Here is an 18882-nt window from a genome sequence, read left to right as displayed (position 1 = left end):
CCCATCATTGTAGTTTTGTCTGACATGATTGATTATGTGTTTATCCTCATGTGCTAGTGCACTGTTACCTTGATGTTTTTTAATATTTATCTTTTTGTTCTGTTCATTTTTATCCAGTATTTGCTGTCCAGAATTATGGTTACAAGACAGGCACTACATAAACTGATACTTTAAAAAATTAAAGCAAAATCCTTTCATTCTCTTTCTAACATGATCACAGAAAGGAAGGGATATGGCAAAGTAGAATACAAAGGGAAAATATATCAGCCTAAACTGCCATCTTGTAACACCTATTATTTGATATCTCTGAATTAGGTCATTGTCTTACATTCCTATTTATTTCTCTTTTTTAAAAAACCTCTGAAATAGCTGGTTCTATATTATATATAAAAGGATAAGCCCTTCTTGCAGATTGACGATTGAATCATATATTATCTTGTTAGGAATAAAAGGGATGCTAAGGAGGATTAAGGATAAAGATATGGGTCTTTTACCTGTAGTTTGAACATTTTTTCATAACCACCTGTAATACACTATACAGAGCACTTCTTGTTTTGAGCAAGGAAACCTGAAACTTTCTGGGGAGAGTGAGGAAAATTTATCTTAGATGATACTAAATTTATGTTCATTCAGGTTTAGCCCTAGATTAGTATATGAGGGCACACTATGAGCTACTTATCTGAATAAAACCCACTGAAATAAATGGAATTCACTTATTAGTAGATCTGTATGCAATTTCCTGAGGTAAGTGTACATACTATGGTTATAAAGCACTCAAATGATCTTGCTGATCAACTTTCAAGCCCTTTCTATGATGTATAGACCAAATGGCATTATTGTACTGCACATGCACTAAGAATCCTGTGCCTGGGAATCTGCTAAACAACAGCTAATTTATTTGATCTGAATAATTGATATAGCAGCTTTGAATATGTTATAATTTTTTATTTTTGTGTGCATGTGTTCCTCTAGAGAATTAAAGAAGAGAATGAGCGGTTATTAAAAGAATATGGTTTTTGTGTCATGGATAACCATAAGGAAAGAATTGCCAACTTTAAGATTGAGCCTCCAGGTCTCTTCAGAGGGCGTGGTAACCACCCTAAAATGGGCATGCTGAAGCGACGAATAATGCCTGAAGACATCATCATCAATTGTAGCAAGTGAGGATGGGAGACCTTGCATATTTCAAGGAAAGGGTTCTGATTAGAGAGAACAAGTTTTTCACTCAAATAGCATCTCTCTCAAGTTAGTTCTATCCATAACCTCCCCTACAAGAGGAGATAATGCCAATCGTTCAAAATACACAAAACAATACCATGTCATTAGTATGTAAGGATAGTTTTTCTTTAATGTAGCGTGAAGTGTTAAAGTAACTCATACTCAGGTCAGCTTTGTGATTTATAAATGGCAACTGCAAGTGGTTATATTTACATTTTTTTTCTGTAGAAAATTTAGATCAGCTTATATTTGGACACATAGGCAAATTGTTCTAATTGTTCTAATATGCAAACTACCTTCCTGCTGCTACCATATATACACAGCTTATAAAATAAAATATTAAAAAAATAACAAAATCCATACAACTAAAATAATCACTAAAATCAAGACAAAATTACTATAATAGGTCAAAAGAGATGCAGTTTTGCCTTCTTCCTAAATACTAGGAAGGTGGGTTTGATCTGTTGGAAACTCTTTGATTCATGACCCAATGCAGTCTAAGGCCGAAGAACAGCCTGGCCACATTGCAGAAAAACTTAAGAATCATTGGTAGGTTTATGTCTGAGGAGCAGCATTTTATCTGTAATTTAACAGATTTAAAGGATTGGAGGATAGGAATGGGTAGCATTGGGCATGGAGCAAACCAAGGCATAATAGGACAAAGTCATTGTGAACCTGACTTCAACATCATTTGACTTACTGTTTTCAAAACATAATGTAATGCACTATTTACCATCTGAGGGTTTTTTAAATTTACAATTCAATCTTATTGAGGCAAATAATGGCAGTCAGGCAAAGAAGGATACAGTGATCTATCCTTTCCTTATCCTTCTTGATTGGCTTCTGTGCTGCCTTGGAGAAAATGAATTCCTATGGAGTCAGAAAAACTAGTTAGACTAATTTGGGGGAATTTGGCCATAAAGCTGTGCTAATTAGCTTAAAATTGTGCTTTATTGGCAATATTCATATTGTTTGTTGAATAAGGTATAATGAATGACCAGGTTTACTTAGTGTGTTGCCATAATGGATAAATCCACATGTCACATTAAAGCAAAAACAAATTGACCACATTAGTGGCTTTGCTATTTATAAGCCCTGCTGTCAGTTTTGCTCAGAATAAATTCTCATTTATAAAATCTATTCATGAATGTATAAAATTGAGATTCACATGTTCAAGCTTGTTTGATTATTAGGCATTAAAGTCTGAATACAGACTTTATTCATCTAGAGTTGCGAGTGGCGACCAAAGAAATTGAATGAAATACTCATAACAATAATATTAATAATCAGATAACAACATCTGCCCATCCTGGTCTTTGAGAAGGACTCTATAAGTAGATAAAAATGCCAACTGTGTGACTACCCATAATAATCCAGTCTGGTCTAATGATTAAGGCATCAGGATGGAAACCAAGAGACTGTGAGTTTTAATGCCCCTTTAGGCATTAAAGCCAGCTAGTGATTTTGGGCCAGTCACTGTGTCAGCCCAGCCATCTCACAGGGTGTTGGTTGTGGGGAAAATAGGAGAAGGGAGCATTAGGTAAGTTTGCTGCCTTGAGTTACTGATAAAAATAATAAAATAAGTATATAAATAAATAAAATGTCATAAATAGTGTATCATACTGTAGTAGTTGTTATGATGCCACTGTTCATTGTCTGAATCTTGCTGAATAATTTGCTTGCTGATATTCTATGGCCTCCTTATGAATTTTCCTGTTTTGAAACGTCTGTGTTTTTCCTTCCTAGGGATTCTAAAGTCCCTCCCCCTCCCTCTGGCCATAAATGGAAAGAGGTTCGGCATGATAACAAAGTAACCTGGTTGGTATCATGGACTGAGAATATTCAAGGATCTATTAAGTACATCATGTTGAATCCCAGCTCTAGAATCAAGGTACTTTTTGTGTCTAAACTATTTCTGTCATAACTAATATGCTTTTGGGAAAGATATATTGCACTTTTATATTTAAAAAAGAATTAAGATAAATTATTACATCTTAAATGGGGTTTTAAACTGCTTTTCCCTTCTGAAATCAGAAGTATCACTCAAAAATTAGGTCATAGCTGATCAAAATAAATGAAAAACTGTATTCCCTCTTCAAATAAGAGTCCTGCTACACTTGAGCAACCCATCATGTTGTTTCCTGTAATTTTCTTGGCAGGGTGAGAAAGACTGGCAGAAATACGAGACAGCTCGAAGATTGAAGAAATGCGTAGATAGAATTCGAAATCAATATCGAGAAGACTGGAAATCCAAAGAGATGAAAGTGCGCCAAAGGGCTGTGGCATTGTACTTCATTGATAAAGTGAGATTCTGACTTTTACAGATTCTTTTTGGTGTAAATAAACAGAACTCCTGAATCCAACTTTGGCATGAATGAGGTATAACATGTACTAGAGAAATCCTTGAAGAATGACAGGAAGGAATTTAAATGAAGAAGAACTATTATCTTGTAAAGCTGGGGACCTCATCTAACAAATAGACTGTTCAGATAAAGCTCTGCCTACTTTCCTAGAATGTACCTGTACAAATAGTTTGGCTTTTCGTTTTGCAGGGTCAGAGCTGTATAGAGTATTCTGCAATAACAGCTCTGGTATTAGAGAATGAAAAACAGAATAGAAGCATCTCCTCTAGTAACCCCATGTTGTGCTTCTCTTATTTACATCAGTTTCCATGTCAGTTTATCTAAAGTGTGTATACCCATGGATCCAAGTAGTTTAAATATGCATAACTTTTAAATTAGTGTAATCCTTCTAGTGAATTTGCCGATACCTCAAATCTCATTCTGGAATTTCAAATAAATAGCTTCTTAGCTTAGTGACGTAATCTCCTGCTGATCAATTACATGATTAAAATGTTTTCATCTGTTTAAACTGATTTCTATTTTTCTGTCTCACTATTCAATATTTGTAGCTTGCTCTGAGAGCTGGCAATGAGAAAGAAGAAGGGGAGACTGCTGACACAGTGGGCTGTTGCTCCCTCCGTGTGGAACATATTAATTTGCATCCAGAATTAGATGGTCAGGAATATGTAGTAGAATTTGATTTCCTTGGAAAAGACTCCATAAGATACTATAACAAAGTACCTGTTGAGAAAAGGGTAAGGGACTCTACTAAAGAAATCCACAAACTGAGTAGCTTTATCTTTTAAATCTCTTTTCTCTTTTGGTTGCTCTTCAGGTAATCATTCCACTTGATTGGGTCAATGTTTCATCAAGTTCAGCATGCATAGTGCTATAGCTTTGTATTTTGGGAAATCCTTAAAAAAGTCACAGAGGCAGGGTCACTTTACTGTGCTTTGTCTCCAGCAAATGCTGATAATAAAATCCACATTTTTTTTTCTATTGAGCATGAATAATAATTGTTTTTCAGTCATAATCAGTGACATTCTTCAATATTCCTATCTTTAGTATTTTTAATTTCAGAAACACTTATATTCCTTATGTTTACCCCCTCTTTATTTTATTACTAAGTAAAAACAAATGCTTTCATCTATTCTCATAGAAAATGGGCTCCAATACATTGATTCATCTTTAGAGTTCTGTTGTGAATCTGGGAAATTTATTAACAGTGAATTAATAGCCGCCTGACTTTTGTAACATATTACAAACATAAGTAGCACGCTACACATAAAGGGACTCAAGTAAAATCTGATGTCACATATCTGGTTATGGTTTGCATAGCCATGGTTGGTTGTACACATTAGATCATCAATCTTGGTTTACAAACCACAATTCCTGGATTTGCACTTGTAGCCAAAACCAAACAGTCCATGTCATTCATAGCTTAGCAAACTGTGTGTGTCCAGAACCCATATTAATATGGTATCGGGTAATATAGTGAGGAAAGTAACATGCCAGCAGAGTCTCCTGTTTCTTCGCTTCATGTTTCTGTCCTTTGTAATTACTTTTCAGGTATTTAAGAATCTTCAGTTATTCATGGAAAATAAGCAGTCAGAAGATGATTTATTTGATAGGCTTAATGTGAGTATCTTCTTTTCCTACATTTAAAAGCTGTATGAACTACTGTAAGCTTGAAATGATGTTTCTTAAACTTTCTTCTGTGAAATTAATGCCTATTGGTTGTTCTGGTATGGCTTGGCATAAGAGAGCCAGTTTGATCTAGTGGTTAAGGCACTATGCTAGAAACCAGGAGACTATGAGTTCTAGTCTTGTCTTAGGCATGAAAGCTGGCTGGATGACTTTGAGCCAATCACCCTCTTTCAGTTCAACTTCACTCCACAGGGTTGTTGTCGTAGGGAAAATAGGAGGATTATTTATAAAAAATGATGGGTTAAAAAAAGCTTTTAAAAGATGTAATGTTGAATTTAATAAAAGATACAGAGCTGCCCCAGAATACATTAGCATCATATTGTTAGCAGCCAAGTTTTGATTTTACAAAACATTGGCAAATGAAAGTACATCTGTCATTGGATCTATGGTATTCTAAAGTACAGGTAATTTAGAAGAGAATATTTGTAGCTCAGGGATGAACTGTGGGTCCTTGGTGTTTTCTGGGTTTGTTATTTTCTTGCAGATGTTTCCCTACCAAACTAGGCAACTTCAACACTAACATGAGCACTGATGATGTTACCTAGTTTGATAATGAAAGGTGTGCAAGAAAGCAACTAAGCTCAGATAGCACAAAAGTCCACACAGGTAATTTGTCTGCACTGGGAGAAAAAATAACAAAATGAAAAAAGCAACTCCTTTAAAGATCTTTCCAAAATGAAAACTATAGTATTTATATCTTTTTCACTGTTTTATAATGCATTTAAATAATAAGATACAGAAGTATAGAGAACTTTGGTTATTTATGTTTCCTTTAAAATTTAAGGAAATGTTGCTATGGCTGTCGTGTATTTCATTCATTTCCACCATCCTTTTATGTTTAATAGCCATCATGTTAATATTACAAGACATCAGCAATTATCCAACTGAGTAGAAAGGAAGCAAAAGTAGAGGAGTCATCCTCTACTTTTAGGTCTGCAACTCCCATTATTTGAAATGGTTTAGGGTCAGGTTGAATAAGAATAAATTAATGAAAATATCTGGATTATATGAAGGAAAATGCAGGCTATTGTACAACATGCCTCAACTGTATAGCTTCTCTTGTTTGGGATAAAATTACTGTTTCTGTGATTTGCACTTCCCAGTTAAATTTGTTTATATTCTTTACCATTTGTTGAATCGGTATATAATTTTTTCCTCCTTTCACCTCCCATCTTCCAGACTAGCATTTTAAATAAGCATCTTCAAGATCTTATGGAAGGGCTGACAGCTAAGGTATTCCGAACATATAATGCCTCTATTACGCTACAGCAACAACTGAAGGAACTCACAACCCGTAAGTATCTTTGAAATAGCCTGTCTCATTTTTTCTATGTTAATTGCAATACACACACTTCACTCTTTTTTTTAAAGAGTAGTTACTCAAGATATAGACTGCATAAAGTAACTTCTGGCCTTCATAATTAGGGACGCAATTGCTATATGTGCTCAAAACTCCTTGACATTCTTTTTCAATTGTTGGAAGTTGCTTTTTTCAGTTGCTTTTCATAAATGTTCATCTTTCTATATGGAAAAAAATGTGTTTCCTTTGAATTCTTCCAGCGGATGATAACATCCCAGCAAAGATCCTATCTTACAATCGTGCCAACAGAGCTGTTGCTATTCTTTGCAACCACCAGAGGGCACCTCCAAAAACCTTTGAAAAATCCATGATGAATTTACAGACCAAGGTAATTTGACTGCTAAGTTTTCAGTTAAAAGATAAACTAAGGTTAATTAACTTCTATTAACTCTTTCTTGTCATACTTCTCAAAGTACTCCACAAATTGCTTGGATTTGTTTTTACAGACTTCTCGTATATTCTATTTGGTTTTGTTACACAAATACCTTCTTTGTGTGCATCATCATATCCAGCCATTCTAAAATCTGTGTTATCTCTGTGTCTGTAAATTTTAACTCTGCAAAACAGTAATAAGAGATGGTAAAAGCAAAATAAATTAGGTATGCACGAAGAATATGTGTAGTGGTTAAGGTGCTGAATTAGAAGCAGGAAGACTCAGTCCTCTCTCAGGCATGGAAGCCAGCCCTGATGACTTTGGGCCAGTCACTCTCTTTCAGCCCTAGATTGGGATTTTAAAAAAAATAAATCTACCAATCTGTATTGAACCAGCATGAGACATTCATTGAGCAGTGAGTTGATTTGTGATAGCAATAGCAAAATAGAGAAAATGCATTCAGTTCTCAGGACATAGTCGGTTTAGATGTGAGAGATATTCTGGCTCAGGGAAAGGCAGTTAATTATTTACGTGTGTGTGTGTGTGTGTGTGTGTGTGCCATTATTATATATAATTATAAATGTTAGTTTTCATTAATTTACTGACCATGCCTTTGTGAAATCATTATATACCATTTAACAAAGAAACCACCACCCTCAGGAGCAGTTTGTGGTGTAGGACTCAGATCTCAGTTATCATGTAACAAATGGAGCAGTTTTTGCTCTGTATCTCCAGGAGGCAAAATTTGGCACTAATAAGGTGACATTTTAAGAAAATTGTTATTTTGAAGTGGGGGGAAATGGTAACGGCTGTTTGACAGTGTAATAGTATTTCTCTGGAGGATTAGCTCTTTTCTACTATTTAAGCAGAAGCTAAAGAGCCATCTTTCAGAGTAGCTACAATCAGAATTATTTATTCTGTGTGATGATATTAGATTTTGATGGCCTCCAAAGTCTTTTAATTCTAAAAAGTATATAAGTGCCTTAATATAGTGTTTAGAAACTTGGCTCTTCCCCCTCCCCAAGGTGAAATCTGTAGAACTTTGTTCTCTTCTCTGATTAAGACAAGAGGGAGATGCTTATTGTGAGGGGCCATAATTCCAGGGAATTTGCTTGGTCTGCCTGGACGGAGGACAGTTCATGGTGCCTCATGATGCAGATCTACTTTCCCAGATTAAGGCAATGGCCACTGGTACCTTTTAGCAGATTTGATTGATATACCAACTATGTCCTTGCCTGGGTAATGATGACTTTAAAACTGTGGTGGGGGTGCTGGTAGTCTATAATAATGTGTTCCATGCGGATTACCCTTGTGTTTGATTAAGAACTCAGTAGTCAGGTGGTCTTGGGAAGAATGCAAAGAGACTGTTATTGTTATACTGATGCCTGGACTGATATAAAGTGCTGCATAGTCAATTTGTTTCTGGAGAAAAATGATCAAAATGATAGTTACTTAGATCCAGGCTGTCTGAAAGAATACCCTCATGTTTATTGATACCATTTGAAGAGATACACTGGTTGTGAGCTTGTTTAGCAGTGACCTGAGACTGAGCCTTTGGGAATTGGAGAGTTGCTGCTCCAGCTCTTTGGAATGCACTGCATGAAAGTTAAGGAACTTAATATTATCTTTTTAAAGAACCATTTAAAGCACATATTTTTGTATGGGGTTTAATCATTTTAATTCCTATTTTAACTGTTTTAATGTGTAATGGGACACCTTGGTAGCTGATGATACATTCTTTTTTTTTTCTTAACTTTTTGTATTGAACCAGCATGAGACATTCATTGAGCACTGCAAGTGCAGTGTCTGCTTTTTCCAGGTCAACCGAGTGTTGATTCATTGTTCAATAGAAATTGATCAACCAACTTGTTGCTAGAGCCTGCCATTCTGGGCTAAGAGAGAGAGTGACTGGCCCAAAGTGCCCCAGCCACCTTTTATGCATAAGGCAGGACTTGAACTTACAGTCTCCTGGTTTCTAGCCTGGCATTTTAACTATTAAAACAATTCTCTAGTTTAATGAGCATCATAAGACTTAGAATCTTGCTATACATGTTTTCTACTGTAGTGGATCTGTATAAACCTCCCAAAAACACAGCCTATTGCAATTTTGGGCCTCCTCCACAGTATTATAAAATTTAGATTCATTGCAAAACAAAACCATTATAATTTCTGCCCATGAAAAATCATAGTTTATCCACTTTAGGGTACTGTAAACAGCTATTATTTGTGCTCTTCAAGTATCTTTTTAAATTTCAAAAATTAAACAATAAATAAATATTAGGCTTTATTATTCATGAGATGTAAGATGGATTCTTGAGAGTTTTATTTTCTCCTAGATATTGTGTTACAGAATCTGAAATTAGAGTCTTTAAAAAATAGTTATCTAAATGTTTCAGCTTTTCAATTGTAATTCCTTCCCATATCTATACTATGGTTTATTTGTTTGCATGATTAGATTGATGCCAAGAAGGAACAGTTGGCTGACGCCAAGAGAGAACTAAAAAGCGCCAAAGCTGATGCCAAGATCCGAAGGGATGAGAAGTCTAAAAAGTAAGTCTGACTGCTCTGACGTAGCCACATTTGCAAGTATTTCCTTATTTCATATTGGTCCCAAATGAAACATCTTTTAAAATGTTTGTTATTTGAATATTTATTCAGCTTTTGAATGTGCTGTTTCAGATCTTGGCCTGCAATTTTGTGCCTATTGATCTGAGCAAGGAGTCTTCCTTCTGAATACATTCATTCAGGTTGCCTTGCTCTTTTACATCTGTTCCCAGCACTGTGCATGTAAAAAGTTTCCTAGGCAAGGTATAAAGTAGAAGTCTCATGCTACAGAGTTTTATCCCCTTCATCTGGCCAGCCTAGCCATGTGAAGAGCTCATTAAAGGCAGCTTTGTCTTCATCTGTGTAAAGGGCAATATTGTTAAGCAACGGGATGTGACATTGTTAAATTGCTAGAGAATAGGTTTTCTTCTTTCCTTATATGGTTCTGATTGCAAGGGCAGTGAACACTCATGTAGGACTGTTTAAATAAATACTTGGATACACAAGAGTCACAAGACATGAAAAGATATCACTGGCAACTGTCCTGCACACTTGAGCCAGCAGCATTTCACCCTTCTTATACCAAGTAGAAAGATGCCCGGGTATGTCTGGAAAGATGCTTCAACTTTAGGGTATACTAGACATCTGACTTGTTGGGTCATTGTTTCAGAGAGATTCCTTACCTAAACAGAAATAGAATGACCACAGGTGGGCAAAAAAAACAAGTGAGAGTGGAAGCTACTTCCAACTTCCCAACAGCTTGATCACTACTGACCATAACTTTGGTGGCTGATGGCAGGACCAGTCTACCCAGGCTATGGAGGGCTCGGGTAGAACCAATCTATTAAATCTTCAGACAGCAACATTGGTAGTGCAGCAGCATTGAAATGGCCACAAATTTGTCAAATTTCAATCCCACAAGTTATGGCTCCTGGATTTTGGGCATAGAATTGTGGGTTCGCCCATTTGAGGTCCATTGGTTCAAAACATGTTGCCCTTTGATGCACTATTTCATCCAATTGAAGGTTATAGATTTTTAGTAATATATAGATTTCTCATGACTCCAAGAAATCAGTAATATACACATTGCTCTCCCTTGGCAGATTTCCCTCATATCTGTACTGTTCAAAAACATACATCAGAATTGGCTAATCAGATTATGAGCAACATTTTATCTATAGCAAGATAATTCATTATTCCTTGCTTTAGCTATCATATTAATATCAGGTATACATATTATCAGTTTAAAAAATCTATACAAAAGAACAAATTAAAGCAATAGCCATGGTTTTCCTAGGGTCTGCAATTTAAGCATCCTGCAAAAGCTGGAACTTTAACATGGACATTTGTTGGAATGAAGCCCAGAAGGCCTTTGATTCAATTTCCTTCCCAACCAAGGTCTTTCTGGGCCACTTTGGATAAGTCATCTTATCTGCCCATTGTATCTATATAAGGGATATAGTCCTGACCTACCATAAACTCTGATTTGGAGACCATGGGAAATAAGCATTGTTAAGCATTCTACACTTCTAGTACAGGGAAATGACGATAATCCCTTCTCAGTTCTGCACAAGAGTAAACTTAACATGTGCTTAGCAGTCCACTTAAGGGATTTTTTTTCCTGCATGGATACCTAATTCTTCTTAATGAAATACATTTCAAAAAGTTACTTAATGTTCTCACCTGTTTTATTTATTCTCATCTTTTACAGGACTGTGGAAACTAAGAAGAAGGCTGTACAAAGGGTGGAGGAACAGCTGATGAAGCTGGAAGTTCAAGCAACAGACCGAGAGGAAAACAAGCAAATAGCCTTGGGTACCTCCAAACTAAATTATCTGGATCCTAGAATTTCTGTTGCTTGGTAAGTTCTTGTTTGAGAAAGGAGGATAATACTTTGAAGTAAATTAGGCTTATGTTTTCTAGGTTTGAAGGTCCTTGTTTGCTTTTGTTCATATTTGGTTTTCCAAGACAGTTCAAAAGGCTGATGCAGATAAAATTCAATCTGTATGACACCTACATCTGGTAGGGGCAGAATAAGATTCTGGGAAGTAGAATTTGGATGACCATTTTCTTGTAGGGATAAAAGCAGCATGTTAAAGCAAAGAATTTTGTTGTGGGTGGGGTGTTTTTATTGTGCCAAAATATTCAAAGAAGTGCTCTACATCTAGTCAAAAATGGTGTATCAAACAAAATAGTATATCTGGTTTGCACAAAAGAATGCCATTAGTATTGCTCTTAACTGTGGGAACCTTCTAAAGTTCAAAATAAATTCAGGAGAAAAAGAAGATGGGTCAAGCAGGTGTATTTACTTATTCTGAAGAAAAAATGCTTCATATTGTAGTATAAAAAGAAGGTAACAGTTGAATGATGCCCTTGAGGATTTTTTTAGTCACAGAATAGGCGAAACTCATAATAGTCCTCTTACTTACTTCTCACTTACTTACTTACAACTGGATTAAAGTTTCTGTGTGCCCCAGCCCTGTGTTCCAGTTTAAGAATATGACGTTGCCTAAAAACTAGAAGATTGTTCGATGCATCTGTTTGTATTTCTTCAAACATTTTGGACAGTGTACATCCTTAAAACAGAAACGGTATACCATACTTTCCAGAGTATAAGATGCACTCTCCCACCCACCCACCCACACCGCCTAAAAGAGGGTGGAAATGTTGGTCATCTTATACACTGAATACAGTCATTTTTGGCCTCCCGAAACCCCACCCTGTGCTTCCTGTTTTCACCAAAAACGGGGGCTGGGGAGGGCAAAAACAGCCCCAGGAGCACTCTGCAGGCCTCCCAAACCCCCACGTGTCGTGTTTTTGCCCTCCCCGGCCCCCACAATCACTCCGCAGGCCTCCCAAAAAACCCTTTGCATCCCTTTTTTTGCAAAAAACAGCCCCCCCCCTTTTTTTTTTTTTTTTTTTACAAAAACGGGACATGCAGAGTCTTTGGGAGGCCTACAGAGTGCTTCTGGGGCCCATGGAGAGCAAAAACTTTTTTTTTCTTGTTTACCTGTTCAAAATCTTGGTGCATCTTATACTCCATTGCGTCATATAGTCTGAAAAATACCGTAAATAAGTTACCTATAAATAACACCAGTTAGTAACTTATCATCACCCATTATGTAGTCCTTTCTGCTTCAGATTCTCTGCAAAAAGCAGGTTTTATAATTTTGACCTTTTGAGCAAACTGTGTTAGAGCAAAGAAAGCCATCTACTTAGTGTTCTGCCCTCTTAAGATTCAGATGCAGCATGCTTGCTTAGGCAAATTCTACTTGGAGCAGACAATTCTGGCAGTAAGTAGGACGTCTCTCTTGTAACATAAAGAGAAAAGCACAAACCTGAAAATAGAGATCCTACTCAAATCAAGAGTAAGGAACGATACAAAGAAGGAGTTGCAAATATTGACTTGCATGTTCTGAAGATTCAGGAAACCACAGGCCATGTAGGTATCATGTGTTGAAGTCACATCAAGGCCTTATTCTGATGATAGTTACAAAATTTTTAAAAATGGAAAATACTACATTGAGCATAAGGATAGGGATTTGGTCATGCTTGCTTTCTAAATTTAATAGCCTTTTTCCTCAGACTCCTAGTTTGTTGACTGCATTTGAACTTTAACCTTGGATGGTAACAATATATGCTGTACAAAACACACACACATATATATATATATATGTCACAATTTATTATATGCTTTATATAATAAATTATTAAGATTATAAAATTTAAAATCAGGAATGGACATAGATCCTTCTACAGGTATAGGAGTATCTTCTAGTGATCCACAGTTAAGTATAATGAGAGGGTTAGCAACAAGTCATAAATTTGCCCATGTATATCTTAAATATTAGAGTTTCAATATTAGACGCTTTTGCACCTACTCTATGAATGCCTATTTTACAGTGTCCCCTAAGATTTCAGGCAAGATTTTAAGAACTGGTATTAGACATGATCAAGTCACTCCATCATGTATATATTATAGATTTGGAAAGTGTATCTCTGAAATTTTGACTTGTTTGAGAGTACAATACTTGTGTTTTGTTGTCATCAACTGTTTCTGATTTGTCTCTATTTCTCCCTCTCTCCCCACCCGTTCCAATTTTAAGGTGCAAGAAATTTGGAATACCGATAGAGAAAATATATAATAAAACTCAGCGAGAGAAATTTGCCTGGGCAATTGACATGGCAGATGACGACTACGAGTTTTAATATGATTTTAATGGGATGGATTTTATGGAAGAAAATAGCCTGATTTTAGGGAGATTGATAAACTGTGAGCCTTACTTGTTCTTTATATTGGGGGGCGGGGGGTGTCAGAGGGGAAAGTGAGTGATGAAATACCCAACATCTTTGAGTAAAGATATGCCTGGAAATATTGTAGAGGAGCCAAGACAGTTGTCCTATGGACAACTTATTTAAATCTGTTTCAGAGACCTAAATTCTAGCTGTATGGTTGTGTTTTATCTCTGGAGTACAGTAAGGACAAGTGAATGGAGGAATTTGTTAATGTTCTACCTGACAAATTTGCCATTACATTGACGAGCTTGAAAATCATTATCTACTGTATACAGAATCCAATGAGATATTGATATGTTTTTACAGTTAGGGTTTTGCAATAACTTCTATATTTTAATAGAAAATGGACTCCTTAATTTCTCCCCACCCCACCCTCATTAATTTAACACAACTGAAGCCCTTAGCACACTGGTTTTGGCCACAATGGTCCTGGAAACACCCTGTTGTTTTCATTTTTACTTGTCACCATCATGGTAATGAAACCTAGAATTAAAAATGCAACATCTCTTCAAAGCAAAGCATGATGGGAAGATCCTTCCTGACTTGAGTGTTACTTCTTTTGTTAATGTGAATTTTTAGTACTTTTAATTATTTTAAAATATTTAAACATTTTTTTTCTTCTTGATCTTAAAGATCATGTAGATTTGCAGAAGATAGGAGGGAAAGGGCTGGGGAGGGTTAATAGATTATGAGTACAAACAAATTTGTGACAAAATGTATTCCCATCATACTTTGTTCTGAGTACATTATATATATATATGTATAGATATATATATGAGAAATATCCACATTTGTGGGTTTTGTTTTGTTTTTCCTATGGCAGATTTTTTTTCTCCCCCCACCTTTTTTTTTTTTTTTTTTAATAAAAAAGCCTTTCTGCTCTCTTTTACTTGAAAGATTTTATTGTGTAAAAAGAACTTTCACAGGTCAATAAAATTTTGAGGGAAGTGAGCTTTGGTCCAGAAAAAAAAAATTAAAAAAAAAAATCAAGATTTAGGGCTTTTATTTTTTTCTTTTGTAATTGTGTACAAAAAATAATAAAAAAATAAAGCAGAATTTTAATGTGAACCCTTTTTTGCTATAATCCATTAGTTTTAGAAGTATTGTTAGCTTAATGTGGTGCAAAGGCAAGTTTCCCCGCAGTCTCTCCTTGACAAGTATCTTCTATTTTTATCATGAATTCCCTTTTAATCAACTGTAGGTTATTTAAAATAAATTCCTACAACTTAACACAATGCCAGCATCCGTGTGTTCTTGTACCCAGAAGGTCACTGGTTGGCTGCAAACCAAGAGCTGCAAAATTCTTTGTGGGGAAGAGGTGTTCCAGAATGGATTGCCCCCAAAAATTCGGGTGAAGACTAGAAGTGGGGGAGAAATTGGGTTAACTCATCTTTTTGTTTAAATTCTCCCAATTTCCTCTTAACCAAATAGGCTTCCTTCAGCATTTATATTTCTGTGAGTTTGGTGATAGTTTTCAAATTTTAAAAAGTGTGTATTAATTAAAAGTAGCTTCAAAATATACTCTGAAATGAAGAAAATACTGTTTACTAGACATGCATACAAATGTCAGTGCTATTTGTGAACTGTTCAGAAATTGATGCTGAAATTGGATGGAATGAGTTTCATGCAAGAAGATGAGAAACTGAAAGTAACAGATTTGCTCATTTAGTTGAGTAGTCCAGTTCCCATTGGCTTTCAACATTACCTAGATTATATTTCTTGGCCTTCATGTATAGTTCTGCATAAATGACAGAACTCTGTATGTTCATAGCTTTTTACTTAGGTTTGTATCCACAGCTATGGTTGTTTTGGGGGTGAGAGAAGAGCATCTGTTCTTTACCAATTGAAAACCAAAAACAATGCCTTAAAAAAAACCTTCAAATGATCCCATCTATATCAACAGCAAAAGCATTTAGGCTTATATAACGCCCCATATAGCACTCTGGACAGTTTGCAATTTGAGCATTATTTACATATCACCCCAAACAATGTGGGCAGAGTTTGCCTGCAATACATCACTTTAATCAGTGTGCCACCAATAATAGGCAAGGGTTGGATGTTCTTAACCTGAAGACTGCTTGTACATCTAATTATTTAAATCAAATCTTGACTAACACTCAATTTTCTATTTAATAAATTAAAAAACAAATCTGCCTGCTAGCCTATGGCCATAATGCTTTGGTTCATCTCAATTTGCATTTAGAAACCACATATTAAAATGGCATTTTCAGTAGTATCAAGTAGATGATAAAAAAAATCAGTAGGAGTCTACTACCAGATTATTTCTGATTTTTGCCATCATAGATTAATATGGTTTTCCTACAATGAGTAGGATAAAGAAATACATACATAGAAAGAATTGCAAAGGTAGGTTTACAAAGCAAACAAATGTGGTTTTGCCCCATTTCTTCGCATTTATGTACAAACAAATCATTTCATACAAAGAACAGCATGTTCTTAACATAGTACTTTGTGTTGTTTAGTTTGATCTGTTTGTAGGAGTCAGAATTTCATTTAAAAAATACTTAATTACCAAAATGGACAAATGGGATGAGTACCAGGAAAGGAAACTAGATACTAAAGAATGACGAAGACATCTGTATCCTTGAGTATTAGAAACCTTGCTTTTTCTATATATATAAAGGCTTTCTTACTATTTTCAGCAGCTAAAACCACCTGATAAATATATGTGTGCAGTCCTTATTTAGAGAGACTGTCATTTAACAACTGTTCACACTAAAGATGGTGATGAAAAAGTAATTTCGCGACCAAGGCTCACATTTGCAATCTTTGCAGGTACAAAAGCAAAAGAAAGCTGCACTAAGATCAGAAGCACAGTCACAGTTTCACTTAGCAACTGCTTTGTTTAATGACCAAATTGCTAATCGCAACTGTGGTCACTAAATAGGACTACCATACAGTAATTCTGCACATATAGGTAGGTAAGTTTCTTCCTCTGTTTTTATTCTTTTAGCTATTTATTCAATTAATTCAATGTAGACACCAAACAACTCCAAAATGACTCTTGAGAAGTTCACAAATAATGTTAGCCTTCTCAGGTTGACCAGACGAGAAGCCAGCCAGAAGGACTAGCTCTATATTAGAAGTTAACATTAACAGAATCTTGCAAATCTGAAAGTATTTTTCCCTTCCTCTCCTTTTGCTCTGTAAACTAGGGAAAACCCCTTCTGAAAGATTTCCCACAGTTATCTCTTTTTGGGGGCAGAGAGATGCTTCAGATAATGAGAGAGATACTTCAGATATTGTCTAGTCTATGACTGCTACCGGTTTCCCACATACCATTACAAATAATGAAATCAAAACCAAGATGGGATCACAATACATAATATAAATTTAATAAAAGAATAAAACAACAATACAAAGACAAGGGGCACGCTCAATAAAGGGCTCCATCCATCACATACCAAAGTCTTCAAAACTTTAAAGAATACAAGTAGTCTTCAATTTATAACAGTTCATTTAGTGACCATTCAAATTTACGGCACTGAAAAAAGTGACTTTTGACTGTTTTTTGTATTTACGACCATTGCAGCAGCCCCATGGACATATGATCAAAATTCTGATCAACTGGTTCATATTTATGACGGTTGTAGTGTCTTGGGGTCATGTGATCACCTTTTGTGACCAAACGAAGAGTCGATAGGAAAGCCAAGTTCACTTAACCACGTTATTAACTGCAGTGATTCACTTAACAACTGGCAAGAAAGGTCGTAAAATGGGGCAAAATTTGCTTAACAAATGTCTTGCTTAGCAACAGAAATTTTAGGCTCAATTGTGGTCATACATTGAGGAATATCTTTACCAGCAAGATGGGACCACACACATTTCAAGGTGAACTTATTCCAAAGGGCAGATACTGCAACAGGGAAGGCACACTTCCTGGGTGTTTATTGGTCTCTTCATTGAAGAGACTTGGAGAGTTCCAACTGCCAGCACACACTGGACAGACTGAAACCAAGAAAGCTAGGCAATCTCTCAGCCTGGCCCTGTGCTATGTAAGATTTTACAGCTAATAACCAGCACCTTGAATCACACTCAAAAGCAGACCTGCAGCTAGAGTAAGTTTTCACATTGGCATACCAAGATATGCCCATAACTGCCCGTGTCACTGCATTCTGGGCCAATGAAGCTTCCTGGTGCCTTGCAAAAGCTTGTCTCGGGTACAATGTATTGCAGTACCCAAGTCTTAAGGTAAGTAGGGCATGAGTGACAATCTGAAGGGCATCCTAATTCAGAAAAGGATGCCACTAGTTCATTGGAGCCGAGCAAAGCCCCCTCCCTTGACTTCAACTGCCACCTGTTTAAGCAAGAGTTGTGAGTCGAAAAGGCCTCCAGATGGCACACCACTTCTAAGTATGGGACATCTAAGACTGGATTGAAAATCTTCAGATGCAGGAGATCCTAACTTCCACAGATACTTTATCTTGGTAAGATTGAGTTGGTTCCTTTCCATCCAGGCCTTCTCAGCCTCCATTGGTCAGCCCCAGTTAAATGGTATAATTGGGTATCATTGGCATATTGAATATATGAACTTCAAACCAACAAATGACCTCACCCGGTAGCTTCATGTAAATGTTAAAGAAGGGGGGGCAGATGGTGGTAAACCAGAAGAGCGGCCTAGGGCAGGGGTCTGCAACCTTAAACACTCAAGCCATTTGGACCCGTTTCCCACAAAAGAAACCGGGAGGCACAAAACCTGGGTGGCCGTGGCCAACTCGACATCACTCACTCCAACCCAGTCACATGACACACACACACCAGCCACGCCTACCCAGTTTTTGTGGAGCAAGAAAATGTTACCTACATGATAAGTCTAATGTTCTGTTCTTGCTTCATCACTGCTGTTTCAGCTTGTCATAACAGAATATTTGGGAGCAATGGTGTAAATGTAGAAAATATGTCCCATGGTGAGATTAGGGATCAGGCATTGATAAGAAATTTTGTATGTTAATGTAAGACTAATTAATAGTGTTCCAGGTTTCTGATGGAGCATGATATATTCCTACCACAGAATAAGTTTT

At 36.3% G+C, this 18882-nt stretch overlaps 1 protein-coding gene across 3 annotated transcripts in view; it reads left to right on the top strand.

Moving 5' to 3' along the window:
* Positions 1-15075, top strand: part of TOP1 (DNA topoisomerase I) — a 54827-nt gene extending 39752 nt beyond the window's left edge. For all 3 annotated transcript variants that reach the window (XM_087889176.1, XM_034413929.3, XM_087889177.1), the window contains 10 exons: positions 973-1160; positions 2965-3109; positions 3378-3521; positions 4130-4315; positions 5130-5198; positions 6447-6561; positions 6828-6955; positions 9456-9550; positions 11256-11405; positions 13651-15075. In XM_087889176.1, coding sequence (XP_087745302.1) covers positions 973-1160; positions 2965-3109; positions 3378-3521; positions 4130-4315; positions 5130-5198; positions 6447-6561; positions 6828-6955; positions 9456-9550; positions 11256-11405; positions 13651-13753 — 1323 coding nt within the window. In that variant the 3' untranslated portion in view covers positions 13754-15075. The remainder of the gene's footprint in view (positions 1-972; positions 1161-2964; positions 3110-3377; positions 3522-4129; positions 4316-5129; positions 5199-6446; positions 6562-6827; positions 6956-9455; positions 9551-11255; positions 11406-13650) is intronic.
* Positions 15076-18882: the final 3807 nt, after the last annotated feature.

The sequence above is a fragment of the Pantherophis guttatus genome, chromosome 3 (assembly GCF_059756535.1).
Source record: "Pantherophis guttatus breed Tessera chromosome 3, ASM5975653v1, whole genome shotgun sequence".
Lineage (NCBI taxonomy): Eukaryota > Metazoa > Chordata > Lepidosauria > Squamata > Colubridae > Pantherophis > Pantherophis guttatus.
This window is presented reverse-complemented; position numbering and strand designations above follow the sequence as displayed.